Raw genomic sequence first — 14889 nt, 5'->3', positions numbered from 1 at the left:
CCTGCTTATTTGTAAAAGAAAAAAAACTATTCAGGTCAGAAGCTGTTTACTATGGGGTGGCGGTGGGAAGACAGATGCTCTGGACTGTAACGCGAATAACGTTATTTTATTCCAAATACAAAATTTCGATATACGATAGGATAAAATCAAACTTGTGAAATGTTACGCCTCGATCCTTCGTTATTGTCCGCAACTTCGCTTGTATCGCCGTAGCGGGGTGGTTGATGGAGCTTGGAACCCCGTCCAAACATGGCGGCAGAAGCACGTTTTGACCTCCCTTCCTTTGTAGCGCAATCAAAACACACGCGCACACGCTGCAGTACACTAGTGTGCTCCTCCCGTACGAGGCGAGTTGCGTGGCCGCACGGCGGCGCGACGGAGCCCCGCGATTCCGAGGCCGCTGGTTCGAATACCGGCGTGTGCGGAGTTTGCATTCCTCCCAAGGTTTGTCAAGGCTTCACGCCTTCGACGTTCAAGGTAAAGTGACATACAACAAACGAAAGGGTATCGCGTTTTTATTTTATAATTGGAAAAAAATAAGTTAAAATGTACAGCCTACTATATAGCATTGTACAGAAAAGTCAATACTAATTTCTTTAAAAACAACTGGAAAAAATGATAGCATTATATCAGAAATACTAACAAATGTTTATTCATTGAGTGACAAGACAAAAAAAGGTAGAAAATTTAATTCAGATCTGCAACATAAATTTACAACAGACATTTCATATTTTAATTGATACTTCATGACAATTTTGCATTGGGGGGGGTAATCACACTATGCTTATCTAAATAAAACCTCACTGAGTAGCAAGACACAAAACATCAATATTTCTTTTCAAAATAAGAATCTGTACATATCGGTTATCTTCACCATGACAACATGATTGAAGAAACAGATAAAATAATTCACAGAAAAATTATACAATTCACAGGTATTGTGTTCATTTAGACTTCCTCCGCTTAGCCTGGGTGGGACTTGCTCCAGTGTTTGGTTCTGCAGAGAAAGCATGTTAGAAAGGCCAAATGAGTTCTAAAGCATGGAACAAATGAACATACTTAACACTACAGAGTAAAAAAAAAAAAAGGCAACTGCGGTTCAGTGGCTACTGGGAAGTGTCACACCTTTCCCTGTGCCGCAAGAGGCTGACCCAGGCCTTGTGGCCCTCTTCCTCTGCCCACCGTCAGACGCGTCCTCCTCAGGTTCCTTCTCTGCCCTCGAGCTGCGCCGGCTCGGGCCCTTAGCTTTCTCAGCAGTACCTTTAGCATCCCTAGATCGATAAGGGCAGGGGAAGGAATGGTATCAGATACATGAGATCGCAGACTGCAGACACAGTATGGCTTAAAACACACAGGGGTGGATACATTTTGACCCTAATTCATCATTTCCAGATGATTATCCTAGAATGGGGGGGGGTCACGCTAACTCTTGACACTAGAACCACTTCTGCAACCGCACTTGCTGTTTTTCCTCATCTACCACAGATCGCGTCCATCTTCCTGATGACAATATGTCAGCGTTGCCCCCTGCACATGTGTGTGCAAAGCACACACATATTTGGTACATACATACCTTGGGACTAAGCTGACGGGCGTCTTTCTTTTCTTTGCCCCTCTGTCATAGAAGTGGAAAAACAGCGGTAAACTACTGTGATGCTCTACAACATTGATCTTTTTATTTGGACATCTAATGTATGGCGTACACTGATTCACAATGTGGTCGGTGTCAAATCAACAAGACATTTTGAGAAATGTTATTCTGTTCATTAAAATGAATGCTTTCATTTGATGCTGTAATTACCGTTCATCTTCTCAAATTTAATGAATGACATCATCTTATTTGATATAATGTAGTCTTACCCTTGCTCTGCCACAGTAGTAGCCTCATGTCCTGTTAAAAGTAGTTTTTAGCAAGTTATAAAATTGTTCATAAATGGTTTGTATTTTACCATGGGAAAAAAAAAAAAAAAAACACTGCAATGTACCAGTTTTCTCACTTGAGAGCTTTTCTTGCCGCACAGGTCCAGAATCAGCAGTACCTGAACAGTTTAAAGACAGGGAGGTTTAGAAACACTTACGGATATCATGAAAGTAATACTAAGCGATGCACCAAAAACTGTTCCTTATAGACAGTGTGAGTATTCAATGACCAGATAATAAACTAAAAACAATGCAGTGCCATGTTTCCATCTACTACTGTATCACTGTACAACTAGAAACACTTTCCTAGTGCTGTATGCTGTATAATGTTGCATGGAAGACCGAATAACTCCATGTCACTGCGATGTGTCTTTAACACAGTTACACCAAAACCTGAATACCAGTATCCCTAGAAATAAGAGTTGTGTAAGATAAGAGTAAATGTACCTGAGTGGCCAGGGGTCTCAGCTGCTGGTCCCACAGGTTCTGTTTTCTGGTCAGGTTTGGTCTCCACTGCTGCAGCCGGCTGCTGGCCTGCCGCGATGACCGGTGGCGAGGACATGGCTGGAGCGTTAGCTGCGTTGGTGATGTTTGTTCCCTGGACACCAGCAGCCGCTGGGGAACAGGATGCAGCTGGAATAGTAGCAGTAGTTGGCAGAGGAGCGGTCACGGGACTAGAGGAGGGCACCGTAGGTGTGGGCATAAGAGAATGCGAGGAGGGCGGTGCGGTGGGAACAGACTCCGTAGGCGCTGCCATTTTTGCAGCCGTTTCGGTCACGGCTGCATGCGGAGAGGTGTGTGTGAAGACAGGCCCGGTGGTTTGCCCTTGCTGGCTAACAACGTCTTGTTTTGTTGAACGGTCACCTTGAGTGGCATCTGGAGCACAAGGTTTAGCCACAACAGCAGCACTAGGCTTGTTCTTAGCTAAAGGGGACAACGGGCTCCTTCGTGCATTTGCTGCTGGATTTGGACTGGGGCACATTGGTGGCGAGGCCAAGGGTTGCTGGAAGGGGGACGACGCACAAGGAGAGGAAGAAGCACGAGGAGATGGCTGTGCAACTGGACTGGATTTTAAAGTTGAAGGGTCTGACGGGCTCTCTTGCTTTGGAATGGCAGAGTTTGCCTGATGCGGAGGTGGAAGTGCTGTGATTGGGGATCCGTGACATATGGGCACCTGTACCTGGACGTGTCCAACTATAGTTCGGCCAGCCTGGCTGCTTGCCGTACTTACAGTAGGGGAATGAGACATCACAGGTAAAGGGAGTGTAGCAGGTGCTGATGTTGGCGTTGCCATGGCAGTTGCAGTTAGCTGAATGTTGGCAGGCACCTGAATAGGCCCTACCATAGTGACCGGCTGCGAAACTACATTTGTGCTTGAGGGCACAGAGACAGCCGGGACCTGGAAAAACACCGGGGTCGTAATGAACTGTGGCCTGTTTTGGGCTGGGGTCTGTTGCCGCACCTCCGTTGGCCTTTGAAGGTTTTTATTAGGTACTGCAACAACAGCAGGCATAATGCCAGATGTCCCCTGAGAGGCCGTACTGCTTATGGGATTGGATGTGACAAAGACGGTTATTTGACTGGTGGGGAGTGTTGTTGAGGACGTTGGTCTGTGCAAAACTGCAGAGATATTTGAAATTGGTTTAGTATTGGGGGTTGGACTGACAGCAGGATTAGTCTGGGGACAAGGACTAATGATTGATGGGGAACTGGAACTTATATTAAGGCTAGTAGTAGGGGCATGTATGCTTGGACTATTGCACGGAATAACTTTGGGACTGGGAGTAGAACTGAGCCTAGTCTTCATTTCAGACTCGCTAGCATTAGCGGCACCCGTCTCAGAAGTCTGAGGGGTATTGGAATTACGTTGGCTTTCTGGATCTACTGATGGATGAGATCGGTCCTTCTGAATGTCACCAGTTGCCTGTGGCACATTGGGGGGTTGCTTCGCTGACAAAGAAGTTAAGCTTGCAGTGTCAAGTAACTGGTTTAGTGAGGTTGGAGCATCTCTAAAAGCAGGCGACATGTTTGAAACGGGATCCTGTTGTAACTTCTCTTCGGAAGCTTGATTCTCTGACACATGTTTTGGTTCTTGAACTTTAGGGTCCTGAGGAAGAACCCTAGGGCTTGACATTCTAGGAGCAACCTGATCTCTTGGTGACTGGACTGCTGAACGTTGCTCTGCTAGTGGCATGGCCAAGGGGCTCTCCTTAGCTAAATCAGCATTAACTGTAATGCCTTGGAAAGAAGAGCTCTGAATCTGTTGTGAATCCAAAGTTCCTGCTGATTGCACGGGAGTAGGGCCTGAATGTCCAGACGAGGGGCTAACCATTGTGGATGATGGGTGTGGTGAAGTTAATGCAATCTTGGCCTTCTGTCTCCCTGGACTCGGGGTAGTGGCTTTCCGACTTGTTGCTGGGCTGGACCGCCTATTGCTTGGACTTGCTCTTTTAACATTGCCTCCAGCAGACTGTTTTTCTTGCTTCATACCTGCATTTCCAGTGCTGCTATTTGTAGTGAAAGACTGCTGACCATTATTGTTTCCACTAGTGGTACTATTGTTGTTTGTCAGAGATGCAATATTTGGGGGTGCCTGCCCAATTGCTTTCAGGGTGGTTGGATTGAGACCCTGTTGGTCAAAACCTCTATTCATGTTGGGCTGTCTGGGCGGGAGAGGAATGTTTATCTTGGGAGGGAAAAGTCCAGCGATAGAAGCATTGAGACGTTCAGGAGAGAGGTTGATTTCTGAGGGCTCAGTGCTGGGTGGACGGTTTGTGGGAGTTAACGGATGATGATAGGGCCTTGGGCTTGCACGATTGGGTGTTTTGGGGCGAGAGCTCGGCGAGGCAATTGGGACGTTAGGAAAATGAAGGCCATGTGACCCAGCCTGTTGTGGCTGTTGCTGGGGGCTAGCACCTGGATGCTGAGGCACAGATGGTGGGCCTGGCTTCATTAAATTAGAGTTCTGATTGATAAGTTGAGAGCCATTTCCTGTCTGAAGACCCATTTCATGTGGAATTGCTGGCTGCAGGTTGTGTGCTCCTGAAACCTCTTCAGATGCCATCCCCTGGTTACTTTGTCCAGATTCAGGGTGAGGCATCCTCCTGGCTGGCCCGGCCATCTGTGGGTTTACCATGAGGGGCACACCTCGAGTTTTGTCTGGGGAAGGTGGAACTCCTCCGTGTCCTTGCAGATTGATCATCACAGGCATATTACCTTGAGAGACTGGCATCCTCTGAGCATCTGGAGGATTTAGAAGACCCCGTGGTGCATGAGCAGCCTGTTGAAGCTGCATTCTATTTTTTGCTTGTTCTTGTTGCATCTTTAACATCATCATCATCTGTTGTTGTTGTTGCTGCTGCTGTGGTTGTTGTGGCTGTTGCTGCTGCTGCTGTTGTTGTTGCTGCTGCTGTTGTTGCTGCTGAACCTGCTGTTGCTGAAGCTGATGTGAATGAATTTGAGGCTGGCTTTGTTGTCCTTGAGCCATTGCCTGGCTTTGGGGTATCTGCATACCCTGCATGTGAATCTGTTGCTGTTGCATGTGCTGATGTTGCAAGTGGTGCTGTTGCTGTTGTTGTTGCTGCTGTTGTTGTTGTTGTTGTTGAAGCTGCTGCTGACGCTGCTGCTGTAGTTGAAGCTGCTGCTGCTGCTGTTGTTGAAGCTGCTGCTGCTGCTGTTGCTGTTGTTGAAGCTGCTGTTGCTGTAGCTGAAGCTGCTGCTGCTGCAGATGTTGCTGCTGCTGTTGTTGAATCTGTTGCTGCTGCTGCTGTTGTTGTTGAAGCTGCTGTTGCTGTTGTTGAATCTGTTGCTGCTGCTGTTGTTGTTGTTGAAGCTGCTGCTGCTGTTGTTGAAGCTGCTGCTGCTGTTGTTGTTGTTGAAGCTGCTGCTGCTGCTGCTGTTGTTGAAGCTGCTGCTGCTGCTGCTGCTGTTGTTGTTGAAGCTGTTGCTGCTGCTGCTGTTGTTGAAGCTGTTGCTGCTGCTGCTGTTGTTGAAGCTGCTGCTGCTGTTGTTGTTGTTGAAGCTGTTGCTGCTGCTGCTGTTGTTGAAGCTGTTGCTGCTGCTGCTGTTGTTGAAGCTGTTGCTGCTGCTGCTGTTGTTGAAGCTGTTGCTGCTGCTGCTGTTGTTGAAGCTGCTGCTGCTGTTGAATCTGTTGTTGCTGTTGAAGCTGCTGCTGTTGTAGCTGTAGCTGCTGCTGCTGCTGTAGTTGTAGCTGCTGCTGCTGAATTTGTTGAATCTGATGGTGATGCTGCTGCTGTTGTTGCTGCTGCTGCTGCTGCTGATGCTGCTGTTGAGGCATGAATTGAACTGGCATTTGCTGCAAGACCCTTTGATCTCCTTGTGGTCCCGGGAAACCTGGAGTCAGAAAAATATTTTAACACCATGTTTTAATGCCAAGATAGTGACAGACATGTCATATTAAAACAAAGTTACGTCTTACCAGCAGGACGATTAGCAAAATCAGGCATCTTTGTGCTGCTGGGGTCGATACCAGGACCTTGATCACTTATTCCTTGCAAATCAACATCTTCCATGCCGTGAGATGCAGGCTCTAGGCTACACAAATTCAGAACAAAAAAATTGACATGTACAAAACAGACCAATATAGTATACCACTAATATAATCTCAATGAAGGACGAGCAAAACACCTACCCAAGGTTTTCTGATTGCTGTCCTTCATCAGCTTTGGGCTTCTTTTTTCGTGGGGGTTTCTTCTTTTTCGGTTTAGTCTGGTTGGCAGCAGTATTTGCAGCTCCTTGTTTACCACCTGGTCCAAACTGACTAGCAGAAATATCGCTCTGGAGCAGATTAACCAACAAAGGACTGGTCAGTGTGACATCTTTGTTGACAGGGAAGCCACCCCCCTGTGCACAGGGCCCACCAAACTGTGCATTGAATTGCATTCCATGTCCTGGAAAGTGACCATTGCCCATCTGCATATGCTGTGGGCCTCCCATCATGCCTTGCTGCTGCTGCTGGGCCTGCATGTCAGGCAGCAACTGTTGTTGACTCATGTCACCCGTGTTTACACCTGCATCTCCTAGCTGATGCTGATGTTGAGCAACCTGTTGTTGCTGTAGCTGCTGCATTACCTGCTGTTGTTGTTGTTTCTGCTGCTGCACTAAATGGTGACCTCCAGGAAGTCGCATCTGTGGCCCATGAAGACCCATAGTCTGATTTGGATTGCTATTCATAGTCATTTGTGGGGCTTGCTGCTGCGTCATCTGCTGCTGCTGTAATTGCTGCAACTGCTGTTGCTGCTGCGGTTGCTGCTGAATCTGTAGCTGCTGCTGTAGTTGGTGCTGCTGTTGTAACTGGTGCTGTTGCTGCAGCTGCTGCTGTTGTAACGGCACCATTTGTGGCTGCTGAACAACTGGCTGCTGCTGGCCCATCTGTGCTTGGAACTGGGCCAAATTCCCCTGTACATTAGGTGACGGACCACGTGTCATTTGACCTTGCATGCCACCTGGCTGACCTTTAGGCCCAAATGCCTGCTTATTTCCTTGCATTTGATTGGCAACCATCTGTTCCATCATAGCATTTTGCTGCTGCTGCTGCAGGAGCAATGCCTGATGCCCCTGGCCTCCACCAAGCTGTCCTTGATTCTGCATTACACCCTGCTGGGGTAACATCTGCTTGGGAGGAGTCATTCCTCGCTGTCCCGGGTTCACTGGCCTGGAGAGGACAGTCTGACCACCTCCCTGCGCCTGCCCAATCTGACCTGGGGAGGAAGCTACAGGTTGAGGCTGCATACCAATCATTTGAGTTGGGTGGCCTTGTTGGGGTTGACCCATGTTTCCACCTGCAGTGGTAACATTGTGATGGCCCATGACACCACCCTGAAGGAGGTTAGGCTGCATGTGATTAGGAGTTGCGATGGACTGTTGATTGCCTGAATGGGAAAGAAGATAAGAATATGGTTTTTATACTGTATACAAGTACTTTGACAGCAGTAGCAGCTACCAGACGTACCTGTGTGTACCATGCTCTGGGTGTTCTGTAACTGGGCGTTTGCACTTCCAATAGGGGTCCCAGCTGCACTAGGAGTCACCTGGCCTTGAATAAAATTCTGATTGGCTGGCATATTAGGGAATCCCATGGGCATTCGTTTGGGCATGCCTGCAACAAGACAATTATTTAATATAAGATTTCTCTAGATATACTGCAGCATATTTTTACAAGATATTGAACATATTATGCAGTACCTCCCATACCACCTTGAGGCTGTCCATGGGGAGGCATAAACCCCTGCTGCATGGCACCTTGCATACCCATCACTACCCTGCCTGGAGATCCCACACTTTGAGGGAAGCTTTGGGGTGTTGTGGGCCGTGGACCAAGCGGTGTTTGGCCTTGCCCCATTGTAGGAGGTGTTCCAGGCGATCCCTGCTGGAATGGTGAAGATGAGGACCCTGGTGATTTAGCAGAGAGACTGCCTTGCTGAGCAGAGGATGGTGGTGGTGGAGGTGGTGGTGGAGGAGCTCTTTGTCCAGGTGCTGGTGCTCCCTGTGGGCCTTTGGGTTGTGGGGCAGTAAACTGGTTGGAACCTGACTGCTGTTGCTTTATCTGCTGCTGCTGTTGTTGTTGTTGTTGTGCCATAGCATTAAAAACAGCCTGTTGACTGCCATAAGGGTATGGTGGTGGTGGATGGTTGGGTGTCTGAACGGTGGCCAGAGAGGGCCGCTGTCCCATTTGAGCCTGTGGTGGAGGCTTTCTCCAGCTTGGACCCATGGGGCCTTGAGCAGGAGGAGGCTGCAGAACGCCTGAGGGCAGCTGATTCCAGCCAGAAGGCACTGGCATTTGGTTTGAGGGGTTGAAGGGACCTCGAGCACCTCCAAGTTGTGCTAACTGGGCTTGTTGCTGCTGCTGCTGCTGCTGCTGCTGGAGATGCTGGAAGGCGGCGGGATTTAGCTGACGATTAGCCTGCAGGGCCTGCAAGTGGTGTCCTTGAGGAGTCATGGGGTTGGGTTGACCGTGGGGTCCCTGCGGGTGCTGAAGTTGCTGCTGCGTTGGCAAACCTGAGAGCATAGGGTCCAATGTATGAGGACAATAATTTTTTTTAGATTTTTACATGTATTTTACTTTACTGAACCAATCACTGACATTTATTTACTGACATCTATTCCCTCAGGCAAACCCAAAACACAGTGCCCAAAATATACTAAAGCAAATAAGTGTCACTTGAAAAAGAACATTCCTAATACACTCAACTAGGGTTGCAACTAAAGATTATTTTAATAATCGATTAATCTGTTGATTCTTTTTTGATTAATCGAATAAAAAACAAAAGCATTAATTTCCAACCCTTTATTCAAAAACAGAACTAAAATCTTTAGAAAGTGCACAAACATGTTGCTCCTTGAGCTTTTATAATAATAATAAAATAAAAATGGACTAACACAAAAAATACACATGTATGCTTTACATCTGCCAAATATATAGCCTTTTTTTTTTTTTTAAAGTGCCACCTGAGCTGCCAGAACGATAAATAATTTATAAAAAAATAAAGAACAATACAAATCAGAAAATTTAACAGGATTTGTTTGAATGTCAGATCTTTACACTACACTGCAGATGCACACTCACAAACTCTCACACTGACACACATACACATACACACACACACACACTTACTCTCTCTCTCAAGCTCACCTGAAGCTTATTCATTAAATTATTACCATCAATGTAGTAAGTGCAAGGTTCATTTATTCACCACATTTAAACACAGCTTAAATCAAGATACATTTACTAGACACATGAAATAGCATAAGAAATTATGTCTTGTTTTCTGAAGAAAAAAAAAAACCTCAAAATTAAGTGATTGTTTGCTTAAAACAAGCAAAATTATCTGCCAATGGGGTAAGAAAACTAATCTTAATGAGATATAATCTCAAACAGAAGTTTTAAGCATCACTTAATTTTCTCATGCAATTTTTCTTGTCTAGTTATCTTGATTTAAGATTTTTGGACTGGAAACGAGACAGAATTACTAGGTAAGAAAAGTTTTTTTGTAGCTATACATGACAACAGATTGAAAAATGAATGGTCCAAAAAAGGCTAGTGAATAAAAACATGTCTTTAGTCTTTTAATATAAAGTGCAAAGTAACTATAAAGTAACCCCTGCTTTACTACTGTTATTAACGCGCTAACACTAACTTGTCATAACGAGTAAACACCAGCACCAGGGACATTACGTTCCTCACTTCAAAACGGAACAAAAGTAGGATTCTGTAGTGACTTCCCCTGCTGCTGAACTCCCTTCCTCCTCATCAAACACGCGTTTTAGGTGCTGGATCATTGCCGTGGTGCTCCCGTGCCATGTCGCTTTTGCATATTTTGCAGTTTATTTCGTGTGAAATGCTCCCGCACTTTGGATGACTTGGGTCGCGCAGATTTCTCTGCCTCTGCCATGTATCTTTCCTCTACCTCTGCTTGTTTTTTTTTATTTTTGCTCCACGCTGTCTATGAGGCGCCAAACTCTGCTAGCATCTGTGCGCGAGAGAGACCGGGTGTGTTCACTCCGCGCCGCGTTTTTTTTTTTTTAAATAATCAAATGTCTCCGCGTCGCACGACACAACGCATCGATTAGGAAATTAGTTGCCAACTCTTTTAGTAATCGATTTTTATCGATTTAATCGATTCGTTGTTGCAGCCCTACACACAACACTCCAATTAGCCTCTGCAAAGCACTGTTTTTACAATAGGCCAAGGCAAGGGGAGCCTTGCTTGTTAGTTGAAATGTGAAAGGATATTTAGGACTACTCTCTATGTGATACTCAAGACATTTTCATAACCCAAGTTACTCTATCCACAGAACTAGTGGTCAGAACTCTGTATGTAGACATTATGTAGTACATGTTGTGCCTTACTACTGGGTACTTCAATATAAATTTATGACAAAAGAAACAAGCAGTTTGAAAACTTGCCATGTGATGCACGGGACACAAAAATCTAGTCTCACTGGTTAAAGCCAACTTCCACAATAAAATTCAAAAAGGTGGTAGTAGCCTAGTGGGTAACACACTTGCCTATGAACCACTTGTGTCCTACCATTGTGTCCCTGAACAAGACACTTAACCCTAAATTGCTCCAGCGGGACTGTCCCTGTAACTACTTGTTTTAAGTCGCTCTGGATAAGGGCTTCTAATAAATGCTGTAAATGTAAAAGCATTCAGACAATGATATTGAACCAAATATTTCAATGTATAATGGATGTCAAGGACGTTATGTCCTATTGACATATTAGGATTGACTACAAAATCCTACTTTTGACCTATAAAGCTCTAAATGGCCTCGCCCCGCAGTACCTGAGTGAACGTTTAGTTTAGTTATTTACGACCCGCCACGCCATCACTACTGGTACCCAAAGTACATAAGGTCACAGCTAGGAGCAGATCCTTCTCATATAGAGCTCTGTCAGTGTTTGGGACTCACTCTTTCCCAAGGTTTCTTCCTTTCTTTTTTTCTCTCTCCTTTTTTTTGTGTGGAGTTTTTCCTTGTGTGCAGAAGGGTTTAGTGTGTGTGTGTGTGTGTGTGTGTGTGTGTGGGTGGGTGGGTCAACTGTAGGGCTTATCAAAGCCCATTGAGACATACTGTATGTGATTTTGGGCTATATAAGAAATAAATGTGGTGTTGGTAGCCTAGTGGGTAACACACTCGCCTATGAACCAGGTTCAAATCCCGCTTACTACTATTGTGTCCCAGAGCAAGACACTAAACCCTAAGTTGTTAGGGACTGTCCCTGTAACCACTGATTGTAAGTCACTCTGGATAAGGGTGTCTGAGAAATGCTGTAAATGTAAATGCTGTATGGGACAATGGCCAGTATTAAGAGTTAAATGTGGTGCATTTTATAAATATTTTAATTAATGCCTGATGTACTATTCAATATAACAACAACATTTATTTCTTATATAGCGCATAATCACATACAGTATGTCTCAATGGGCTTTGACAGGCCCTAGAGCTGACACCCCCCACACTTGACCCTTCTGTATATATAACATATGTAACAATATAACATATATAACAATATAAAATATGTAAACTGAACTTTTGATGTCTGGGTCAATCATAATTTGCCTTGAATTTCATCGAAATCTTACATCACATAGAGGTAACAGTGTTTCAAATGTCTTGATGGCTAATATTTCAAACAAACAAACAAAAACTATTTTAAATCACAGAGTTCACAGACACAACCGATACAAAATTATATTCTTAACCCTCACCTTCAGTTTCTAATCAAGGGCAAGTTCCGCAATTTACTCAGGCATAAACTTACTCCATAGACAGTTGCAATAAAACTAACAGAACACTTCTCGCTTTTATCTCCCTAAATTTTCCATTATGAAGGTGATTTATATATGGTTCATACTTCCCTGCGTAGCTTTAAATAATACCAGCTGTTCCCAGAGCTGTGCAATTACTACAACCAACACAACTACAAGAGAAGAAGAAAATGCCAGTCCAATGCCAATCAAACCTGTTTGAGATGGGGGTCTCTGAAGTCTTGGATGCATCTGCCCACCGGCCCCTGGTACCATTCCTTGTGAAGACATGCCAGGTCCTTGGGGCACCATAGAGGGATTGTTCATCCGCATTCCTGCTTAAGAATAATAAAAAAGCCATATATAATTTACATTTTTAAAATACATTTTAAAAAGAAATTCTACCAGTATAAATCAGTATAATACTTAACAGTATACAGGAGTGTATCACTTTACCTGGTCCTCCTTGCATTGGGAATCCCACATCCATTCTCATTTGACCCGGTGGACCGATGGGTCCATTTACTCTAACATCTTGTCCTCGGTTTTGACCCACAGCAACATTGATTGCACCCTCACCTAAAAATATATATGAATATATACATAAAAATGACACACATCACTATATTCCAAACACCATTTCAAGGTCAAGGTCTGTAAATTAGATACTTAAAAACCATATTTCAAGTCAACAACTGCTGCATCTTCACATTCATTAATAATGAATTCTAGATTGTAGGTTGTAATTTGTGTTGTACAGATAACCTACACGGTCACTTATGTGATAGAAAGCTAAATGTTATCAAGAAATACTATGCAATCAATTCCATGACTAGGAACATGTCTACATTTTTTGGTAAAGTTCTAATACCACTAAACAATCCCACATGGCATACGAAAAATATATTGTACATTCTCTTATGCCCTATTAATAAGTAAATATCCTGAAAATGCTATTATTTAGCATGCAATAAAGGCACACCTTCAATTTGAACAGAAAGGATTCCGAGATCTCGTAACTGCTGTTGATTGTTTTGTGCCAGGAGTCGGAGTCGTTCTGCAGCCTCCCGTGGGATATTGAATGTTACTCGCACACTGTTCCATGGCTCAATGCGACAGGGCTTCATTCTCTCCGGGCCTGAATAATCAGGGAGGATATTGATCATTATTTTCATGTGCGGCATTCACCAGACGCCCTTATCCAGAGCGACTTACAGTCAGTAGTTACAGGGACAGCCCCCCCCCCCCCGGAGACACTCAGGGTTAAGTGTCTTGCTCAGGGACACAAGGGTAGTAAGTGGGGTTTGAACCTGGGTCTTCTGGTTCATAGGCGAGTACCTATCACTCCATACATTATGTGCAATGTGTTTACTGAAGGATATTTGCCTTTCACAATCAGTCGGATTATGCGTTAAAATAAGACTACATTGATCAAAATGTCTTTATTATACATAATTTATTCTCACCCAAATGCAGCATGTCTGGCATCCCACTTAAAATACTATTCAGCTTATCTTGGAAGTCTACATCGTCCATGTTTCCCTTGAACGCCACGAAAATGGTGCAGTCTCCATCTCCCTCCATGTCTGACAAGTGAGCAGAGGCGCTCCTGTCACGATCAAAGCAGCCATCATCTGCATCTTCCACACCAGAGTCCACGCTCCAGTCGGCCTCCTCATTCCACTCGGGAGGGTCTTGCTGGCGGGCCATGGCCCCTTCCACAGAACCTAGCGGGATGGGGTCTGAAGCCTTCAGATTTCACTGCGCCTAGAACGAAACGTGCACGTACATGAAGGCCACGGCCGAGCATCGGGACATCAGAAACAGCTGGAAACGTCAAAGTTAGGACCACGTCCGTCCATGCAAACCCCCCGACTAACAACGTGTCAAACGCGTCCCTGACAGGTGACCGGCGAGGTGCTGTTCCTCAACATGAGTGAAAAACAGGAGCCGCGCTCTAAACCCCACTGTGTATTTAGCGTACGAGCAGCTCCGGCTCGCTGGCTAGCGTGCTATCATGGCCGGCTACGCTGGTTCATTTTGGACTGCTTATGTTCTAAAGCACAGGCGAGACATTCGACTTCACCAAGACACGGCGAGAGACATCAAAAGCAGACGACTTCGATTAAAACAGCACCCGCACGAAGCAAAAAGAAGGCGGCGCGAAACGCATTCATTCGCCAGGCAACCTGCTGGGACGGGGCAGCGCGGCTAGCCGCCGCTAGCCAGCCCGCACTAGCCCGTGACGGGAGACGCGACTCGACCTTAACCCGCGCGCGCGCGCGCACCGACAGGTCCATGCACGGCTCGCGCCTCGCACCGACAACCGCGCTCTTTACCGGATCAGTCCATTTGCACGGGGCGAGACAGAACGCAGCCTCGGCGTATCCGTCAGCTGTAGCCGCTTGCTAACTGAGAAGGGCTTCTCTCTCTCTCTTCTTTTTTTTTCCTCCCCCTTTTTCCTCTTTCGACGGCAAAGCGAATTCTTCAAACGGTTTACGCAATGCGCAGGACGCGAATGGCACGTTGCGTTCCGGAGCCGCGTCGGCGAGCGCGGCAGGAGCTACGCCGTGTGCGTAGATTCGGCGTTATTTGCGTAAAGAGTGAGTTGGTCTGCGCACGCTTTCCCCGACGAGAGGCGCCCACGTCCCAACAAAGAGGAAGGCGATTGGCTGCGGCTCGTTTAAAACCACCCAGCT

General features: G+C 45.8%; 1 protein-coding gene across 1 annotated transcript; it reads right to left on the bottom strand.

Annotated features, from left to right (window-relative positions):
- Positions 1–499: 499 nt before the first annotated feature.
- Positions 500–14682, bottom strand: ncoa6 (nuclear receptor coactivator 6). Its single transcript, XM_028994228.1, has 17 exons — positions 14530–14682; positions 13657–13957; positions 13173–13328; positions 12647–12769; positions 12406–12528; positions 8125–8937; positions 7892–8038; positions 6572–7811; positions 6359–6474; positions 6166–6273; positions 5569–5790; positions 2368–5346; positions 1986–2039; positions 1861–1891; positions 1574–1615; positions 1126–1271; positions 500–997 (listed from the first exon to the last, which is right to left on the bottom strand). The coding sequence occupies exons 2-17, from the start codon at positions 13898–13900 to the stop codon at positions 945–947; spliced, it is 6597 nt and encodes a 2198-aa protein (XP_028850061.1). The 5' UTR covers positions 13901–13957; positions 14530–14682; the 3' UTR covers positions 500–944.
- Between the last annotated feature and the right edge of the window lie 207 nt (positions 14683–14889).

This window comes from Denticeps clupeoides, chromosome 10 (assembly GCF_900700375.1).
Source record: "Denticeps clupeoides chromosome 10, fDenClu1.1, whole genome shotgun sequence".
NCBI classification, from domain to species: domain Eukaryota; kingdom Metazoa; phylum Chordata; class Actinopteri; order Clupeiformes; family Denticipitidae; genus Denticeps; species Denticeps clupeoides.
This window is presented reverse-complemented; position numbering and strand designations above follow the sequence as displayed.